This window comes from Anthonomus grandis, chromosome 5 (assembly GCF_022605725.1).
Source record: "Anthonomus grandis grandis chromosome 5, icAntGran1.3, whole genome shotgun sequence".
Classification (NCBI taxonomy): Eukaryota; Metazoa; Arthropoda; class Insecta; order Coleoptera; family Curculionidae; genus Anthonomus; species Anthonomus grandis.
Window position 1 is genome coordinate 18,951,897 of NC_065550.1, and position 22,560 is coordinate 18,974,456.

At 30.4% G+C, this 22,560-nt stretch overlaps 1 protein-coding gene and 1 long non-coding RNA gene across 2 annotated transcripts in view; both read left to right on the top strand.

Annotated features, from left to right (window-relative positions):
* LOC126736321 (bumetanide-sensitive sodium-(potassium)-chloride cotransporter) overlaps positions 1-22,560 on the top strand; it is a 76,252-nt gene that overhangs the window by 49,158 nt on the left and 4,534 nt on the right. Inside the window, exons 2-8 of the mRNA XM_050440627.1 lie at positions 11,686-11,963; positions 12,014-12,125; positions 15,605-15,764; positions 15,826-15,921; positions 15,973-16,226; positions 16,283-16,397; positions 16,449-16,588. Of these exons, the coding sequence (XP_050296584.1) occupies positions 11,686-11,963; positions 12,014-12,125; positions 15,605-15,764; positions 15,826-15,921; positions 15,973-16,226; positions 16,283-16,397; positions 16,449-16,588 (1,155 nt within the window). The remainder of the gene's footprint in view (positions 1-11,685; positions 11,964-12,013; positions 12,126-15,604; positions 15,765-15,825; positions 15,922-15,972; positions 16,227-16,282; positions 16,398-16,448; positions 16,589-22,560) is intronic.
* LOC126736335 (uncharacterized) lies at positions 915-1,435 on the top strand. The gene is made up of 2 exons (XR_007660652.1): positions 915-1,051; positions 1,309-1,435. It is a non-coding gene; the product is annotated as an uncharacterized LOC126736335 (long non-coding RNA).

The window sequence follows — 22,560 nt, forward strand, 5'->3', positions numbered from 1 at the left end:
TATGACCTCTTAAGTTGTGCTCTATAGTTGCCGTCAACGATAATCTATTTTGCGGTTTATTTTATATGTCGGCGCCTTTCAGCAGTTAAAAGAAACCGCAAAATAGATTATTGACAGAGCGATCTTTAACTTATTTTGTTGGTAGGGAAGATATTGATAAGCAAGTCACTATCGCTTCCTGACACTTTATAGAAAAATAATAATGAACTTTTCAAAACAAGCACAGATATTTTTTTCAAAACTGAAAAAATACATAATAATAATAATAATAATAATAATAATAATAATAATAATAATAATAATAAATACATAAAAGATACATATTGTATAATGATAATAATTAAGCTTCATTAATATTTTCCTTCATATTTATTATCAGTATTTCACCGCATCTACCAAATTTCAAAAAATCTCTTAAAAATGTGATTTAAATATGATATCTTTGCCACTTGACTATAGAAATCTATGTAAAGTGTTCTATTTGGGGCAATATTAAATAAAAACTTATGTAAAATAATGAATGTACCTAAAATTAATTTAATATTCAGGAACATCCCACTATTTTCATTAAGTTTTTTAATGTCAGACGAAGCTGCCACTTTTAATTTTATAATTATGAGAACTGTTTATAAAACTTTTTTCTTTATAAATCTTTATAAAAAGTATTTATTACCATCTTATGCTTAAATTGTGTAATCATTTTCAAGAAACATAAAACTTTTCCAAATTTTGACTATCTCAAATATATTACTAGTAATTATAATATAATGGCATTGTTGTGGGATTTGGTAGAAACCTCCATGTTGTGCACCCAACTGTACGGATTATTTGGAGAACATTTATTTAGTACAGGTTTAAAAGTGTTTTTTAAATAGTCAGAAAAATATTTTTAAACATTGTTAAACCGTAAGAACATATGATATGGAACAAACTGACCCGCCAATAAATACTACATGGAATGGTTCTCGGATTAATTCAATGTGTGAGGCTGAGGAACCAATAGAAAAGAAATTATATGACTTTTTTGCTGCTTTGTATGACATATCCAAATGTAATAATTTTATTATAAAAATTATAGCAAGCTTTCACTTAACTAACTTTATCTATTAGAACCTACTTTAGTATGAATATAAATATTTATTTCGAAGGGGAAAGTGAAATTTTCCTGATAAATAAAATATTACTATAGAAAATATACATATTACTCTGTTTACAAGTGTTGCATCGATAGCTGATGAATAATAATGAATTTCTTACTTAAAAAAATATTATCCGTAAGGAAACCCCTCTAAACTAATATTTTTTCAGACATGCTGCTGTTCCTGAACATCTTGTCCCTAGTGCTGAAGTTTACATAGCAAGTGAAGAGTAAGGGTTTTATACTAATTCTAAAATGTAATTTTTTGGGAATAAATATATAATGTATGTTTCAAAAGTAGTTAGCCTTAATTAAACGTATGTAATGAACTTAGATGTGAATCCTAGGGTTCTGGCGATATTTTTTGTAATATAACTTATAAAGAAGGGTTTCATCATGCTATTTTTAACAAAATAAAAATTGAATGTAAATTATTGCTAACACTAGACTAGCCTTTTTGACCACAGAATACTAATGTATATTTGTTTCGGCATCGGGCATTTCGAAATGCCCGATATTCAATTACTCCATATTCAATTAAACATTAATTTATACAATAATTTATAAATAAACGGTACTAATGGCCGAATGTATATTATTGAAATTGTTGACTTAAACATTAAAAAAACTGCAACACCGTTGGTTCTGCTAAACAGCATGTGGCTATAGAGCTATGACTGAATAATTTATTGAAACATTTTATTTTTGCACTATTTCTTGTAGAAAATTTTAAAGAATATCAAAAAAATTCATCAGGTTACTAAAACAAGAGTTAAGTACGATACAAAATATCTTTAACTTTACATCAAACAAAATACGTCTCTATTACGAATTATTACGAATCTATTATCAATACCTTATAAAATGTGTTTGAAATGTTTACATGCGAATCTATAAGAAGTGTCTAAATAAAATAGATGGTTCAAGGAGTACAGAATAACAATAATGAATAATATGTGGTTTGTTTAAGGAACCATTTCTCTATGATATCAAAAACTCGCCTAATGATTTTTTGTAAAGCTTCTATAATATTATGTTATAAAAAACTTTCTATCTATATAAAATCGTTTTCGATGTATTTCTTGCTAATGTTTTCTTAGACAACATTAATTTATCTAAAAGATATTACTTTGGGAGATAATGGATTAACACAATACAGTGTGCGTCTGTAACTTGAAATAAATTCAGTAGTTCATATACTTTTTTTTTTTCGCAAAAAAATCCTCGAACCCGTCGATTAGTATTTTTAGTTGCAATTGTTTAAAATCTAGTCATTTAATATTATCCTAAACGTACATATTTGAAAATCGTTTTGAACACTTTTAACGATTTATATAGAAATTAATTTACAGTGTGTCCCAAAATTGAAATACATATTATAATGTTATTAATAATTTTTTTAAAAATGGCTTTTATTCCAAATAGGTTAACATTATTGTGAATAGGTTTTAGAACCATATAACTTTGAGGGTATTGCTTGTTTGTAAGATTTTTTTTCCTATGGAATTTCAAATTTAGAAAAAATGTGGCATTCCATATTCGTTCAAACAGTAAAAGTAGTAAATTTTAACATTGTCAAAAGACTTGTCTTGAGAAAGTCTTTTACTTTTTAATTGACCATTATAAGTCAAATAATCAGATTTAAGTACTTTTTTTATTTAAACGTAATGCCCTATAACCGAAAAGCACAAGATTGAAATCTTAATGATGATTGGGTACTGAGATAGAACAAGAACCCAAAAGGAGGCTATGGACTTATTCAGAAGCATGTATACCACTGATTTACCACCGCTATCACAAGCAAAATGGAAAATCAGTTTCGGTAAAATGGCCACGTCAGAAAAACTAATTCTCGTAAACCTGAGCTCAATTAAAGTCCCAAAATCAATGGGTTATTATCCGTTCAAGAAAATCATAACATTTCCACTAGACAAGTAGCGCCCGAATTGGAAGTGAGTCGGTCTTCAGTAGTAAAGATTATGAAGGCAGAGAAATTTCATTTCTTTAACTCATTAAAGAGGATGCAGATAGAAGAATCGAATTTTGCGAACAATTTATGGAACTACTGCAGAATAATAATACTGTCAAAACAAAAAATATTCTCTTTTCTGATGAGTCAACGTTTATGGTGAAAGGAGAAGTAAATCGACAAAACTGCCGGTATTGGGCACAAAAAATCCATGTTGGATGAGGCAAGGCCACACTTAACACCCAGAAAAAGTAAATGTTATAGGCCCAATTTTCTTTCAAGAAAATCTAAATGGAGCAAGATATTTACAGTTTTTACAAGAAGAACTAATTCCAAATCTAGCTGCTCTCTTTCCTGATCAAATATAAGTTGACGTGCAAATAGGAATATCTAGTTTCAACAGCTAGTTTCTAGTTTCAGCGCCTCTCCATTTTCCACGTCTTGTTCGAAGCTATCTGGGTACTATATTTTCAGGCAGATGAATTGGTAGAAGAGGGCATTTTGAATTATCCTTATAGGAAAAAAAATTCTATTAGAAATAAAAAAAAACTCCTTTAGATCCTAATAAAAAAAACTCCTTTAGATTTTTATATAGGATATTTGAAATCCAAAGTTTATGTATCCAAGCCCGCAAATATTGAGAAGTTGAAACCAGAATAAGGCATGAGTGTAGATTAATTTTGTCCAGAAGTTGAAAACGAATTTTAAGTATGTTTAGGGCATTGCCAAAGACTAAATAGCCTACATTTTGAGCACTTATAAAAGGAAAAAACGTTGAGTAAAATTTTGTTTTTCTTGAAAACAAGGTATTTAAATTATCTTGGAAATCTTCAGTCATAAAAAACCTGAATTTTGTAGTTTTAATTGTAGTTAAAATTAAAAAAAAAATATATTTTAATTATCTTTAAAACTCTATCACGTAAAGTTGAAATTTTACAGCTATCAATACGCTTTTAAAAATACGCAATAAAAAATTAGGATTGTTATTAAAAAAAAACGTCCTCGATGTCCTATCTTATGAGGATTTTTTTGAGAAAAAAAAAGAATTTATTTCAAGTTACAGACTCACACTGTATTTTTTATTATCGTTGTAGGTATCCTTAGATAAATTAATTTCGATTTTTCAGTCAAATTAATTCTAGTGTTTACCAAATATTATTATGTTAATATTCATAACTGATGCATTACTTTCTAAAAGTAAATCAAACACTTGTATAGCGAGTTCAGACCTTTTATCAAGGGTTTCACCCTTGATCATAAGGGGAAAATATATGCACCCTCCTTAAAAGCCAATAATTGATTGGCTTAAAGAAGTGAAACGTATTGGCGTTTGGTAATATTAAAGTAAATATTGAAAATATGTGATTTTAATGTTATTAAGAAAAAATCAGTTATGTGAAATACCAGATTATATATGGCAAAAATATATTAACCATTCCGGGATTATATATAACCATATAATAGATAAGGATCATTCTACCAAATTGGTATATAATATTATTAGCACAGAGTTTGTTAACACAATCATACTAAATATATTCTATTTTCAAGCCACACACATGGCGCATGTAACAGCTGAGCATATTTTCCTGTTATTTACGATTGAAGTAGTGCAGAATAGAACCTTTCTATGCTTAAACGTCTCTATTATTAAAACATTATCCAAAATGTCGTGATTATAAGTAGTGAATGACAAAATATCGTTGAAGGTCCCAGGTATCTATATGGTCTGCAGTTGTAAAAACTACATTGAGAAGAAATAGAAGACAACTTTAATCCTATACCTATTTCCTATATAGAAAGAACTCATGCAAGAGTTTTCACCATATGCGCAGAAGCACCGATATCTCATTCAGCCAGGTCTTATATGAGTTGGATAGTAATATAAAACCAGGCTCAGTGAGGTAACTTCATAAGAACAAGCATCATAAAAGAAGTTTTGTTTAGTAGGAATCTGCCATTGGTGAGTATTCCTCTCACCTTTTTTTTTTTAATTTAACGTATATATAATCATAAAGTCACGTCATAGACAATTTTAATTCGAAAATGAGATCCGAATTCCAACATTTGCACTATCGGGAGATAGTGAGCAATCACCATGTCCCGATCTTGAAACTTCAGTTATTGGATTCTCTGTATTCGAATAAATAAAAGAAAGGTAAAAAAGAAAAAAGGAAAAGAAAAAAAGGTATTCAATTCTCACATACTAAATACTCAGAACAATTTTGAATATGTTAAATTTTAAAAAATTGCAACTTTAATTTTAATCAAAGTCATCCGAACTAAAATAAATAACAACAGTGGATGACTAGTATTGAGTGGCTAGACATCTATGACTAGTTTAAAGGTACGTGTTGTGAAAGATAAGTAAATTACACTCTTACGAGGATTGGGATCAACTTAAATTCTAAACGTGACAAATGTGAATCAAATATTTTTTCATGTAGAAAGAAACATCCTAATCCTTCCAGAGGCGAATTTACCGAGGAGAAATTACATTTCTGTAAGCTGGATTCCCCGTCCTCGCAAAAATATTCTAGAACCGGAATTGCCAAAATTGTTGCATTTATAACATATTGGTCAACATTTTTTGAAAATGTTGCTTAATTTGTTTCCAATAATTCGTCTCCATAATAGTTTAATATTATAGGTTGTGGGAGAATACAAAAAACACTAATCTTCGGTCTGTCACGTTTCAATACCATATAATAACTTTTTCGTTTTTAAGCTCATTAAAAATTGTACTTTACACCAGCCTTAAAAATCTCATAATAGACAAAAAAAACAAGCCAATCAGAAACTTAAAAGATTAGAATCAGAAAATTTAAAATTCTGAAAGACACTGAAAAATTAAAAGTTATTAAAGTTATAAATTAAAGTGCAACTACAACTTTATTAAAAAAAATAAAACAAAACTGCAATAATTTTACAAATTAAAAAATCTAATTTTTTTATTTCGGAGAACGACCCAAACCAGTTGTGTTGCCGTAAATATACCGGTTGTCATTGTTTGCCCGATTTGTGCATTTATCGCGGCGTCGAAGTCCCTGATGTATTCCAGAAAAGAAGTGGGGAACTCCGAACTTGAACTTATTTCCGCATGTTCGTTCGATACCGAAGCGTGCACTAGTGAAAGCGGTTTTAACGGTTTACCTCAGAAGAATTTATTATTAGTGTTTTACTGCTGTGTAATTAATTACTGTGACCATAATTATGGAGGTATGTTTATTTGAGTTCATTTCATCGGATAGCGTTTTTGTTTTTAAAATTAGTAGTATTTCCTTCTGATAACCAAAATACACACATTAAAGATTCTAGCACGTGTCGTATCGGAATTCAAGATGTTGCAACCGGAAAATAAAAACGGATATTTGAAGTGGGTAAAATAAATAGAGACCCTTATTATTTACATTAGAAATTACAATAAAATTAGATATAAATAAAAAAACAACATTAACCAGTCACAGGTCACACAGATTTTGCCTCTCTTGTCTTTCGGGAATGTGGTCAAAAGTGCAAGATGACAAAGCTTACATTTTCAAATGTCTAATAACTCACAAACCATTAAAATTAACGCATCATAAGATTTTATGACCGTGTTACCTACCCATTTTCTAAGACGCGCGTTTTTTCACTCATAAGATTCTTCTTATCTTTAACACCTTATCTGCCTGTTACATTTGTGGTAATTAAACATAAAATAAAATCAGCTGAAAATAAAATGCCTTTAAGAACTATTGAGTTAAGAATATTGCAAATGTTTTGTGACAAGTATATTAGTATTTTAAAAATATTCATTGACTAATGATTTTTCAATATTCCAGAAACAAACATTTATTTTTGAAATATAAAATTCAATAATCTATAATTTATAATTTTTTTTACACGATGTTCCTTATTTAATATTTAAAATACCGCCCACGAATTTACTTTAAACTATTTGCGGTATAAAAATAAACATTTGGTTTTTATTTACCGTATAATAATTCACCTTGTGAAATTTAACCCGAATTTTTAATATTATAGCCATTTCGTCTCTTTGTATTTGTCTCGGCCAATGGTGAACAATCCCAATTTTTAAAAAAAATATTATTTAATGGTAAAAATCATCAAATTAGGGAAAACACCTATGTATATGTATACAGAATATCCTACATTATTGCACATATGTAAATCCAAAACCAAGCCTTAAATCTTGTTATCAGAATATTCTTAGAGTTTCTCTGAATTTAGAAACACATTTACGCGGAAATTTTATTTGGTACATAGATGACTCAAAAACTTTAAAACGAACGAATGCCACAATATACAGAACAAAAAATTTATAAAAACTCTTTTTTTTTTTGGATGCACTAGTTAATTGGAACGTCGTTAAAAAACCCAATGGGAATTAAATATTAAATTAGGCTCAAAATATACCCATAAAAACGAATCAAGAATATATAAAAAGAAAACTGTTTAATCCCCATTGTATATATTCTGAAGCTGTAGAACACAAAATTTCACCCAAATAAAAATATAATCTCTCTTACAAAATAATACATAATTAACGCGGAGCTGGTAAACCGCGTTCTTTAATCAAATCATCAATCTCCTTTTGTTGCTCTGGCGTAAGTTGAAGCTGCAAATAATTATCCAGTTCAGCTTCTAAATAGGCAGCCCTCTGTTTCATTCTGGCTACTTGTTCATCTTGGTTCGCTGCCACAGAATTAAAAAGCAGATCAAGCGGCAAATAATTTTCTAAGCAAAACTGGGCCCTGTTTCTGGCGATATATTCGAGAATATGCTGTCTTCGAAGCTCAACTTCATCACACCACGCTCTGCGGTCTGTTGCTGACCAGTATTTTTTCATTCTTGCTTCTGAACGGGAGTGTGGAATGTAGAATGGGTATCCATAACGGAAAATGCGTTCTTTTTTATTGACATAAGACATGTGGGAAAATTTAGTAAATTGAAGCGTATGTTCTTTAAATTTGGCGTAAAAAAGAAAAATGATGATTAATGTCAGAATTTATAATCACTGTTTAGATTTGAACCATAGGAATCTATAACCATTTGATTACATGTCTATGATGCAATTTTATTGAATGATCGTAGATCGTTCACCTTTTGATTCAACTTATGTTCGTTAACAACTATATGCATTTAAATACTTGGATCAAGTAGTCATACAACTGTAACATTCTACTTTATTTTTATTAAAAAACTTCATCAGATGAGCATATTTTCAGACTATGTGTATTTCTATTCATAACCTGATGCACCAGAAGATAAACTCTAATTTATGTATTTATTTTCTTATTTAGATATAATAATGACATATTTGAATTTATTTTGTTTATGAAAACAAAACTTAGCTTTTTGTTATTTCTTTTATGATAGTTTTTATGTAATGCCAGGAACTTGCGTATCTAAGATTCAATATAAAGATAATTTAATAGAAATATTTGCAACTAATAAATTTGGACTGCCTGTTAATTTTCTTAACTTTGTCATTAGATCTTTTACTGGGTGTCAAAAGATGGGATTTAAAATTTCAACTACCATATATCCATTCTTTAAATACCAATAGCCCAAAACCACATCTTAACCATAATCCCTTAGCAAAGACAAAGTATGGAACATGTATAAGCTTATTTGTGATTAGATTAACTCATTTTTTCGAACATATAATTAGCGACAAAGTGAAGACCCTAAAAGTGAAAGTAAAGTGACGTTTCTTTGATAATGACACATTTAATTTTAGTTGTCCTTTTACTAACATTATACTTATATGGCCAGTGTATTTTTGGAGGCGGATTAAAATGTTATTCAACAGTTGTAAAGCCTATTGACTATTGAAAGATGCTGCACAATAGTTATTTACTAATGTATATAAACTTTTAGCACTTCAAAATTATGGCATTATTAAGATATTTTATGACTCTTAAAGTTTATTCGTATTTATATAAACTTTTTATTTTTACTGTCTTCTTGACTTTCTTGTCCGACAAAATACGATTTAAAAGAAGATTGCAAGTTATAGGTTTCTTTAAAACAAGATAACATAATGAGGTATGATCATATCAATACACAACCATTAAAACGTTAATTAATGCCAATATTATTGAATATATGTTTTATTGTCTTTATATGCTAAGAACGTACCATACAATATTTTTCGAAAGTGCTCTGTTCATCATTATTTCTTCCTAAGCATATCACATGCAATAAACATAAAAACCACAGATTTTAAGAAAGGAGAATCTTACAAAGAAGCAGTTAAATCTCGAGGTAATGATTTAGTTACCTCTCCGAGGCAGACAGATATTTATAATATAAATATAGGCATATTATAAATTAAAAAATTTGTCACGAAATATAGTTATACTCTATTTCAGAAGTGTGTAGAGCAATAAAACCTCATTAGGTATGCAAAAGTGGTACCTGGTGATACACCAATATTTTATGCCACTACCTTAGTTGGGTATTAGTTTCAATGTAAAATTCTTTGTTTTCGTTGATTGCAGGTAGTGCCACTCGGTTTTGGGTTAATTTATGAGTTTTGCCCATTGTTACCCACTGATAAACATTGAAAACGGTTCGCCAAAGGCGTGCAACTAGGACTTGTTTTTTACCTTATAATTAATGTACCTAAATGCTATTTTATTTTAGAAAGTTACTTTTGTTTAAATGGAATAATATATTTTTTCCACAAATTTATTGAACATAATATGTAGAGTAAAACAGTTGAAAATGTCACTTTTGGATCTGGCACTTTTTGAACAGTGTATAACAATTTTAAATTATAATAGATTGTATTGTATATCTTCCACGGCGTATTTCATGAAACGAGTTTTGTGTAAGTTTGCTATTGCCAGCAGTTCTTTTTTTATCAAATTTGCTTCAAACGCAATACCTTTTGCAGTCAGCCAATCGATAATTTCTTGCTTTCTCCAACTTGAAGTTGGCGTCTTCTCTATTCGCCGTGAATGATAGCTTGCGTTATCCATAACCACCACCGAATTAGCCGGAAGAAATTTTATCATTTCACCAAAATAGTCCTCGAAAACGTCTGAGTTCATGTCTTCATGGTAATCTCCTGTGCGAGTCGACTCAAAGGTTAGCAGACCTTCTTTTAAAAATCCCTCTTCGCTTCCAATATGTGTGATTATAAGTCTTTTTCCTTTTCCCGAAGGTACTTTAATACCCGTAGACAGGCCTTCTATGAAAGCTTGGCAAGCACTGGTTATATTTTTGTCTTGCCACATTTTTTGGACTATATAACCTTCGTTAATCCACGTCTCATCAAGATAAAAAACTTTCTTTTGCTCCCTGCGGTACTGCTTGATACTTCTCAAGTATTGTCGTCTCCAACAAACAATTTCGTCGCTCTCCAGTAAAAGTGCTTCGCGGTTATGCTTTTCCCAGGCAAAATCCATATTTTTTAAAGTTTTCCATAAAAGTTTTCTACTTATCAACGGAATACTGTCATCTCGGCCAAGCTCCATTAAAATTTTGTCTAGGGTGGGTATTTCCTTTTTAAAATAAAAAGAGTGAACTTTTCTTCGAATTATACATTTAGCATTTTCATCAAGGACTTTTGTAGGTCGTCCGGGCTTTTGCTTGGGAGATTCCACTTGACCTGCTACTTTTCTTTCCCGCAACAATTTGAAAATGGTGGACTTTCCAATTCCACTCATTCGAGAACATTTTTCAACAATTTCTTGCACAGTAAAACTAGGGTAATCGTGTTTTATGCAATCATGTACATTTAAAATAATAACTTTTTCACTCAGCGATAGTGGAGAATTTTTAGTACATCTTTTCGTTGGACTGAATACCTCCATTTTTTAAATATTGGGATAATAATATTGTGATTACACTACAGCGTAGCAGTGACTACTAACGTTTAAAATATGATTTAAAAGTATTTATAGTCTTTATATATTACCTGACCCCATTTTTGCATGTTACAAAGCGTTAAAAGATAGGTACTTATACAAGAGGATTAAAAGTATTTATTTAGTATTTAATCTCTTTCAAAATAAAGGCATTTAATCCGTGAATATAATTATAATAAGAGACTTAAATATTCCTTTCTCGTAATAAAGTTAATTCGGGTTGTCAGTATTATACACATGATTTATTTATTCATCGTATAAACGCCACGCCGCCGCCGTAACCAAAGTTTTAAAAGAGCAAAATACCAGGTAAAAAACAATAAATTTATATTGAAAAGTCATCAAATTCTGTCACCAAGAAATCGACCAATAAAATCCATACATTCATGAAAATGTTACATTTTTTCATATAGTACATATTTTTCATCATTCTCCAAACCATTAATATGAAAACTAATGCATAAATCTGATACAACTTCTTAAAAGACTTCTTAAAAGAAAAAAGGCAAGATATTTTCTTTCGGATATATATTATTTTTCAGATAAGGTATAATTTTCGTATTATTTATCTGACTTGAATGCATTAATATATTTTATTTAATTAGTAACACATTATATAACTAATGGACATTGTACTACGTTTTTATGTATTTGAATATTCCTCGTAAGCAAAATAACAAACTAATTTATTTTAGAATATGGATCAACCAACACCAGATAAAGAAAAAAAACCTGAAAGCATCGACGTAGAAAACGATGAAACATTGGAAATGGACTTTTTGCGACCTTCCTCAGAAAAACGTACGAGATTCCAAGTAAATCGCGTGAGAACAGAAAGTTACAACAAATATGAACAACTATTGACCAACGGAAATACACCTGATATCGAGTTCCACAGTGATAATGAAGATGACCCTTTAAATGCTACTGATAAAACACGGCTAAGCACCGAGAATGCTCATAAAAGTCTAAGGTAAAACTCCAGTTTTTATATGCATTTAAAAAAAAATTAATTTATTATAGGCACTTGACTAGAGAAGCTCTTCCTAGAGTAGATAATTATAGAAACATAATGTCATTGCAAGCAGCTAACAGGCCAACATTGGATGAACTTCATAATGACACTCTTCCAAAGGTAATAATAATAAAAGATATATTTTCTTCATAAATTAATTTTTAATATTGCCTATTATAAAAATAAGAATAAATGTACAGATTTGTAATGAACAGATATGAATCATACACCTTTTCAATGTGGGCAGAATTTTTTAATTACTAAAGGTCTGAAGGTTATGCTATTTGATATAAAGCCAATTAGCAGCGATTAACCGTCCGTTCTACAAATAAATTGAATTAAAAAAAGCATCAAATGAGTCATTCAATGTACCGTCATAATGTATAATAAATTATCTAGAAAATATCGGTTAATCTATCTGAGACTAATTATGGTTTAATCCATTACTTGATAAGTATCTTTCTCTGGAGAAATATACTGTTTATATCTAGATGTGACCTTCTTTATGTTGGGCTTTATGATTTTGTACGTATGATTTTTTGAAGTGTATATCAATCCATAGATTTATTTATTTTTTTAAATTGGGATTCAAAAATGAAGCAACGAAAAAGTTATAGAAAAACTTATAGCACTTTTTATGTAATTATGAATCTAGTCTCTAACTCAACAGCCTAACTCAAAGCAGCTTACCAATTATTTGAAATTTGATGATACTGAAATATCATCTAATTTCTTTATCACAAAAGAACTTTTCGTGAAAATGGTCGTATTCTCCTCCTGCAAAATAACCCCTGATTGCAACCATTACAGCTATTCATTAAACTTGATATCTAGTCCATTTCTCTTAGAAATATGATATTATATATCAATCAAATCATAAAGATCTAAACATCGACTAATTTAGTTTATACACAAAGATAGAGCTAGACGCGGAGGTGATGTAGGACCCTACATTAGGAAGGGATGGAACGTTGAGGCCGTGCAATTTAATTTTTCCTATCACTGCAGAACTCGAAAATATTTTTTTAAATGTTTGAGAGAACTCCGTTTTAGATACTTTTAGTGCACATGGTTTTGAACAAATTGAAGAATCAAAGCGAATAACTAGTACCACAAGTACGCTAATAGACCCCATTTTCATTAATAATAGAGACTTTGTTGGCAGTTGTCGTACTATTCCTTCTAGTAGAATTAGCGACCACAATCTATTTTTTGTCGATGTTCCTATTAATTTAAAAAAACCGCTACCTCGCTCTTTTAAATATAGATCTTTCGAACACATTGACTGGCATAATTTCATAACCGATTTACAAAATCTTTCTTGGCACAGAATTTTCTGGGAACGTAATCTTCAGAGGAAGATACAGATGTTACATTAACTAATTATAACTCTTTTCGACAAACACGCCCCGCTTCGACAAGTTATAGCGACGAAACCTAGGGCACCGTGGTCAACACAAAATGTATATACGAACAGAGAAGCAAAAATATATAGTAAATATTCCTCAACAAAATAACCCTCTAAATTTTGGAGCAGTCTGCAAGATCTTAATATTACTTCGCAAAAAAAATTGTCTGCCGCCAAATTTATCAAATCCTGAGAATATCAACAATTATTATTTTACCTTATTTTTACAGTCAATGTCCAATCAATGTACAGAGAAAATACAATTTTATAATGATAATAATTTTAATCCTAAAATTCGGTTCAGTTTTTTAATAACCACACGACATATAATGATTTTTTTTTCATTTTATGGAAAATAAAATAATTCCAGATTTTCAATGCAGATTCAGAAATGGTTTTAGCACCGTCTCTGCGTTGGCATCCGTTATCCATCTTGACCCTATTATAAAACGTTTTATGAAGGTCTCGTTAGTACTTTGATTCTGCCTCATTTTTCTAAGGCATTTGATGCTTTAGATCATAAAGTTTAGAGCCTAAACTCAAATACCATGGCTTTGACACTAAAGCTATTAAACATGTCGAATTCCTCTGAAATAGATCTCAAAAAGTCGAATAATCAGCTGATCAGCTCAACAGCTCCGTCTTTTTGTAGCACGTAGGCATATGCTGATAATACGCAAATCTACTTTTCTTTTAATCAAAAAAATATGCAGCAGGCGGCCCAAAAGATAAACGCGGATCTTAAATTAAATCAATTTACTTTCTTTTCAGCCTAATCTTAAATTAAATAGTGAAAAAACAAAATTGTTATGTTTTTAGGAATAAAGCTAAGAGAGAGAGTTTATCAAAAATTCTTTAAATTTAAATATTAATGGCTCAAGTTTGTCTTTTGTGGCTACTGCAAAAAATCTGGGCGCAACAATTGACAAGGATTCATGAACACGTACAAAATATTATCAGAAATCAGGCATGTTTGAAATGTTTCTTTAAAACTTGATAGTCTTGTTCTATCCCACTTTAACTATTGCGATTTTTTATGAGCCCTGCTTAACCGCTATCAACAAAAATATAAAATACAAAAGATACAAAATGAATGCTGCAGTTATTTATGGAATTCGCAAATATGACCATATTTCGCACTTAATATCTGAAAGTAACTGGTTAAATATGGAAAATCGTCGAAGGCATAATCTATCAAATTCTGTTCATAAGTTGCTTAATGCCGCTGAATCCTCAAAAACTTTAAAATCTCAATTTTACCTAGGACAACAATACACATTAGAAATGTAAGATACCGGCATCGCTATACCAAAGTTTACTGAATAAAATACTTTATACTGAATACTATTTTATACTACTTTATACTTATTGAATACTATTTTATTCAGTAAACTTTGGCTATACTATACCAAATCATAAAATGCTATGTTTGAAGGATCATTTATATCTGACGCTATTAGCATAATCAATTTAATTCCGGATAATTTTAAAACTATTAATACCGATAAATTAAAATTTAAGTCGCGACAGTTTTTTATAGACATGCAAACAAATGGACAATGACACACAAACAAATTACACCTGAACAGGTGTAGTAATGAAAATATAAACGCGAAAAATAAGATTTTGAAAGGCTGCTATTTTGCTATGGGTAGAAATAATGACTTAATATTCTAGGAACATAAAGCATTCAGTGGGAGCTTTCAAATGATGTATCGCACGGCCAGAGTTTTTCAAAATAAACTAGAAACCAAAAAGTAGTATTTAGGTTGCTAATGATGTATGCCAAATATATAAATGTGCTAAATATATAAACGCATTCAAAAGATAAGATAGGGGGCGGACAATTAAGAGCCGCACTATATATAGAGTAACATATATCAATAAAATGTTACTCTTTCAATTCGATACTATATATAGATTTTTTGGGTTGCATATATAAAATCAAGTTTAAATAATATTACAACTTAATTAATGTTTAAACAATATTAAAAACTACCTTTAATTTATATTTGATTGACCAACCTTAAAAAAACCTTTGAATCTTGTTCAATATTTTACATTCAGATAATTAATTATCTTCATTTTTCCATAAAAAACTAATTGCCCTTTTCTTACAATATAAAAATATTTTACTTATAATTATTTTTATTGTATTATTATTTTACTTATATTTATTACTTTATTATAGTCCGTACAAACATCGGCGAACACCAACGGCAAACAATCCAACACTCAGGGTCAGCTAAAATTCGGATGGATTCAAGGAGTCTTAATAAGATGCCTTTTAAATATATGGGGCGTTATGCTCTTTCTTAGATTGTCATGGGTTGTGGGACAGGCAGGAATAGGTAAAATTACCAATTACGTATATAAAATTTGAATATTGTAACAAATAAATCAATTTTTTAGCGGAGGCAATATTACTGATATTGACAACTACAGTAGTTACAACAGTTACGGCCCTTTCAATGTCAGCGATTAGCACTAATGGAGTCATCAAAGGAGGTAAAGGTAACAATTCAATCAGAAAACCTTTCTAAATCGAAGAAATTTTAGGTGGAACATATTATATGATTTCAAGAAGTTTAGGTCCAGAGTTTGGAGGGTCTATTGGACTAATATTTTCATTAGCTAACGCTGTGGCTTGTGCTATGTACGTTGTTGGCTTCTGTGAGTCTCTGCAAGATTTGCTATTGACTTATGGCTTAACCATGGTGGACGGAGATGTGCATGATCGCAGAATCATTGGTTGCATCACTATTGTGGTGATTACTATAATTGTTGTAGTTGGAATGGAATGGGAGGCAAAAGTAAGTAAGATCTGCAACTTATATAATAGTTTTAATTTTTGCAAATTAAATTCTAGGCACAATTAGTACTGCTTGTAATACTTGTCGTGGCCATTTTCGACTATCTGATAGGTTGTTTGGTTGGCCCAGGAAATGATGGTGAACGTGCTAAAGGATTCGTAGGCTTTAATGGTTGGAAAAATAGACAATGAGGACTAACGCTAACTTTGCTATGAATTTTAGGTACGGTGCTATGGCAAAACACGTTTCCTGATTATAGAAGATCTGATGGAGTGGATTACGAGTTTTTTAAAGTATTAGCAGTGTTTTTTCCTGCTGCCACGGGGATTTTGGCCGGAGCAAACATTTCTGGAGATCTTAAAGTATGTATTATTAATTTATGGTCTGATTTTTGCCTAAAAATATATTGTCTGGCAATCCATCTGACATCGGTAAATAACCCATAGCTGATTTTATTCATAAAATACTCAGTGTGTGCAATTTTATATAATCATGATCATAGAATACTAAGAATACAAACTTAAGAGAACACTGAACGAAAAGGAAACCCGCCACTGAATATTTCAATATTTTGTAACGACAAGAGAAATAAAACCAACCGATCCTCTCAAAGGATATTTTTATTCCCCAACACAAAATATTTTACCATGATCACAAAGAATTTATCTGGCCGGCCCCTTTTCTTATCGCACAACAAACAAAGTAGGTAAAAATACCCAAGAAACGAAGAACATGTGGCTCGACCCTTTTCTAAGGAAAACTAAATAAACGTATTTACAAGAAATATTTAATATAATACAAGTGGTATGATTATTTTAAATTAGGTAGGTACTTAAATATTAATTACTAATTAAACTTAAGCTGGAGGATGAATTGTGAAACTTCATCACATTCGGCCATCCTGATAATGCTTTGACGTCCTCGTCTTCTTGTCTCCTCCCTTTCGAACCCAAGACCTATATAAAAAAAACGAAAAACCAAGTAATTGCAATTTAATTGCTTAGATACTTATTGATATTTTATTAATGTTCTTTTTATTTTAATTTACCTATTTCTATGTACACATTATTTGATTATGTATTTTTATTTTTGTTTGTTTTTATTTTATTATTATTTTTTTTATTATGTATTACTATTTTATGTGCATATTATTTATATACATATTTTTTTTTATTTTATCTTAAATTAAACTTACAAAATAATACACACACCCATTTCCATTTTATTTTATGCTCTTTAGAGCTCTTCCATGGTCTAGAATATAGGTTTTTATATTATGCTCACAAAGCTTTTTTTTTTATTTATTTTTTTATCTTAAATTAAACTTACAATATAATACACACCCATTTCCATTTTATTTTATGCTCTTTAGAGCTCTTCCATGGTCTAGAATATAGGTTTTTATATTATGCCCACAAAGCATTTTTTTTTTAATTTTTTTTTTATCTTAAATTAAACTTACAATATAATACACACCCATTTCCATTTTATTTTATGCTCTTTAGAGCTCTTCCATGGTCTAGAATATAGGTTTTTATATTATGCTCACAAAGCTTCTTTTTTTATTTATTTTTTTTAATGCTCCAGGGCTTCTTTATTTTAAACTAACTTTCCAATAAATCTAATAGTTCGTCAGTACTATCGATATCACTATCAGATTCATCTTCAGTTATTGCACATGCATAAAACCTTCTCAATTGGTCGACGGGTACTGTAGCGTTATATTTTTTATAACCCTTCATACCTTTTAATGAAGAAATTTCATATCGGTCATTACCCTTAACTTTAGATATTTTATACGGACCTCCAAATTTAATTGGCGTCTTTTTTGTAACTTCTTTTGTTGACGTGAAGCTACCACTCCACAATACCAAGTCACCAACTGAATAAGAATGTGCAATCTTTCTTTTTTTATCAAATGTTTTTTTCATTTTTTTGGTTTGTTTATCCATATTTGCTTTTGCTGTTTTATGATCATTCAATCTATTTATTGAGCTACTACCACATTTATTTTCCAAATCGACATGTTTTGGAGATTCAAAACCAAACATAAGTTTGCAGGGAGTAAATCCTGTGCTCACATTTACAGTATTGTTTATACCCCACACTGCATCTGGAAGCACAGAATACCACTCATCCTCCTCATTGATACTAGCATTTATCGCAGATTTCAATGTCAAATTATATCTTTCTACCTGACCGTTGGATCGTGGTGAAGAGATACTATTTAATATATGTTTAAATTGATATTTGAGCGAAAAATCTTTAAAATCTTTACTAGTAAAAGCTTTTCCACGATCCGAAATGATCCTTTTAGGTACTGTAAACATACTAAAAAGATCCTTTAAAATATGAATAGCTTCTCTAGAGTTAGTAGTTTTTGTTGGACGAGCAAATAAAAATTTGGAAAAAGAATCCACTATCATTAATATATAACAAAAACCACCAGGACTTTTAACATACGGACCTAAATGATCGATATGCCATGTATGCAAAGGTTCAGTAGGCTTATCAATGGGATGGAGAAAACCCTGTTTTCTTCCATATTGATCTTTTTTATATTCACAATCTATACAAGAATATATATATTTTTTTATAAAACGGGTCATGCCTTTAAACCAAAATTTACTTTTAATTAAGGACTCACACTTTCGATATCCCATGTGCCCAATTTCATCATGATACTTTCGTAATAAATTAAACCTTGCAAATTTAGGTATTACCAATTTTTCCTTTTTATCCGCTGTTACTCTATATAATCTATTATTTTTAATAGTATATATATTTTTTAATTGCTTATCACAATCTTTTTGAGCTAACTTATTAAATATTGTTTTTAGAGTGTCGTCTTGATACTGAATACACATGAACCAATAATCAGAACTAATAACACTAGATATGTTACGACTAAGTGCGTCGACGTGTTTCATTTTATTTCCAGGTCTGTGCTTAATTTCAAAGTCAAAGTCCTGAATAGTTAGCCACCAACGTGCCACACGTGGTAGCATGTCACGTTTGGTGAATGTAGAACGAACAGCAGCACAGTCTGTTACAATTGTGAAATGCATTCCTACCAAATAAACTCTAAATCTTTTAATGGATTCCACTATCGCAAGTGTTTCTAATTCATAGGAGTGATAATGCATTTCGTCTTTAGATGTCATTCGACTATAATACATGACATGGTTTAAAATTGTCTGCATGTTTTTGTAATAAAATAGCAGCTATACCCCTACTACTAGCATCCGTATGCAATTCAGTTTCTAAATTTGGGTCATAGATACAAAGAAGAGGTCTTGAGGTAAGTCGAGTTTTAATATCATTAAATGCTTTATCCTCAATAGATGACCACTGCCATTGACTGGATTTTTTAAAAGATTAGTCAATGGTGCTACAATAAGTGCATGGTTTTTAACAAATTTGCGGAAATATGAACTCAAACCCAGAAACTGTCTTAATTCGTGCAAATTTTTAGGTTTCGGAAAATTTGATACAGCTGAAATTTTATGTGAACCCGGACGTGTACCATTTTCGTCTATTTCATATCCAAGATAGTCGATGCTAGTTTCAAAGAAAAAACATTTTTCTATGTTTAGTTTTAAATTTGCAGATTCTAATAATTTCAAAACTGTTTCCAGCATCTTAAGGCCTTCCTCAATCGTTTTGCAGGAAATCAAAATATCATCTAAATACACACTAATATTTCTGTGATACAGTAGGTCAGAAAATAGATTATTCAGTAGTCTTTGGAAAGTTGCTGGCGCATTTGACAATCCAAATGGCATACGTAAGAATTCATATTGCCCGTCCTGTGTCACAAAAGCTGTTTTACTTATGGAATTTGATGAAATCGGTATTTGGTAATAACCCTGTGTCATATCTAAACTTATAAAATATTTTTGACCTGCAAGACGACCGATTTGGTCCTCTATATGTGGAAGAGGATACCGATCCTTCACAGTAATAGAATTTAATTTTCTGTAATCAATGCATAATCTATGATCACCATTTTTCTTTTTTACCAAAATGGCTGGACTCGAATAGTTGGACCAAGATTTTCGTACAATTCCATTTTCTAGCATTTCTTTAACTTTTTCACGAATAATATTTTTTTCATTTTCTGAATAGCGATATGGATGATAAAATATGGGTTCTTTTTTTTCTAAATTTATTTCAAATTCTATTAAATGTGTCACACCTAATTCAGAACTGTTTTTAGCAAAACAATCTTGAAATAAACTCAACATTTCATAAAATGTTGTTAAATTTGGTTCTTTTAAGACTTCTAGATTTACTTTGACATCCGATAAATTTAAAGACCACAAACATTGCATTTTACTTTTAAAAATATCGTTTAAATCTAAAAGTTCAACGTTATTAGCTCTACCTAAAATTTTACCTTTATACAAATTAAGTTTGTTTGTACCTGTATTAGTAACATTAATAAAATTATTTGAATTGTTTATGAAACAGGTAGGAATGGAATAGTGCTCCAAATAAAAATCTTGATTTTTTGCTGAAATAGATAAACATTTAAGGCTATTCTGTACATTAATTGGTACTAAAGAGGTACAAAATGGTTCTATTGAAATATCTTTTTCTAAAATTAGTGGATACCTAATATTTAAATTAGGATTTATTTTATTTAAAATAATTTTTCCTCCTTGAATGTTTAACATTACCTCCTTATTATTAATTATAGGTTGGCCAATTATTACCTCAATATTACCCATATCAATATCTACAAAATGTAAATCTAAGCTAATAGTAAAAGTACTAAATTTAAATTGCACAGAACTCATCCCCTTTGGAAAAATTATATTATTACCAAACCCTTTAATAAATATTTTAGAAGGTTTTAATTTTATATCCAGTTTTTCTACAAGAGAAAAATTAGCTACGTTTACCTGACTGCCTGTATCTAAATAACCTTGGCAACTAATATTGTTTATGCAAACATTAATATTATAGCTATTATTTGGTACTTGCCTCTGCAAAAGCTGTACTTTGGCTGGATTTAAATGCCAACAATCCTCCTTTATGTGTCCTTTTCTGCCACAGTGCGTACATTCTTTTGGCTTAGATTTAACATTGGTACAACTCGATATTTTGAAATCCTTGTTATTTTTGTTTGACTCGCCACTTTTGTGTAATCCCGAGGGTCCTGCATTAGCATCCCGAAAAAAACAGTTTCGCGACAATTGCCCACTTTTTTTACAAACGAAACATTTGATATCCGTGTGACCGTATTTCACGTTTTAAAATTGGCGGCGGCGTATTGTCCAATTTGCAAAGAAATCCCTGAAATAGTTCTTCCGGAGTTTTAAAATTGGCCGATTTTGCTGTAGCTTGATGTTCAATAGGAAGCCCATCAATAACACATAAAGTGGCATTTGAATCTGAAATATCGCATTTTCTTGTTAACACACACTTTGAATAAAAATAGTGAAGTATCGTCTCATTCGGTCGTTTTTTTCTTTCAATCATTAGTTTTAAATTATCCATATAATTTTCGTTTGATGGAAATGCCTTTAATAATTCAGTTTTCCAATCCGCCCATGATTTATCATAATCTCGTAGACCATTATACCATATTTTGGCTATACCTGCTAATTTAGATTGCATAAAAAACGACTTTGTGACGTCATTCCATTGGTATATCTGGCCAAGTTGCTCAATTTTATTTAACCAATTTTGGGAACTCATATCACCAATTTCAGGATCAAAAATCGGAACAATATCACTTTTTGTTAAATTAATATTGTTATTTGATGTTGCATTACTTAAACCACCAGGATGAGGATAATTTAAAGGTTGCTGCAACGGCTGCATTTGACTCATGATTTCACCCACCTTTGTTGCAATTAATTCTTCAATCCTGCGTTTTTTTGCTTCTTTTCTATTTCGTCGGCTAGATTTAGCATCCTCGCACTCGCTACCCGAAGAACAATCATTTTCTTGGTCACTGTTAGTGTTCCGATTAGCTGACACAGCCCTTTCCAACTGTATGTGGCTAAATCTTTTGTGTCTCCGCGATTGTGACGATGCACTACGATTATCACTCTCGCGTTCATCACTTAAATTTTCGCGGTCACTCATAGTCACTGCTAAATTAGTCTATTATTTATCGCGTGGTAAATAACTGTCTAAAACGACAAAAATAAAAAAAAAATCCGTTCCACTTCTGAATTGTAACGACAAGAGAAATAAAACCAACTGATCCTCTCAAAGGATATTTTTATTCCCCAACACAAAATATTTTACCATGATCACAAAGAATTTATCTGGCCGGCCCCTTTTCTTATCGCACAACAAACAAAGTAGGTAAAAATAC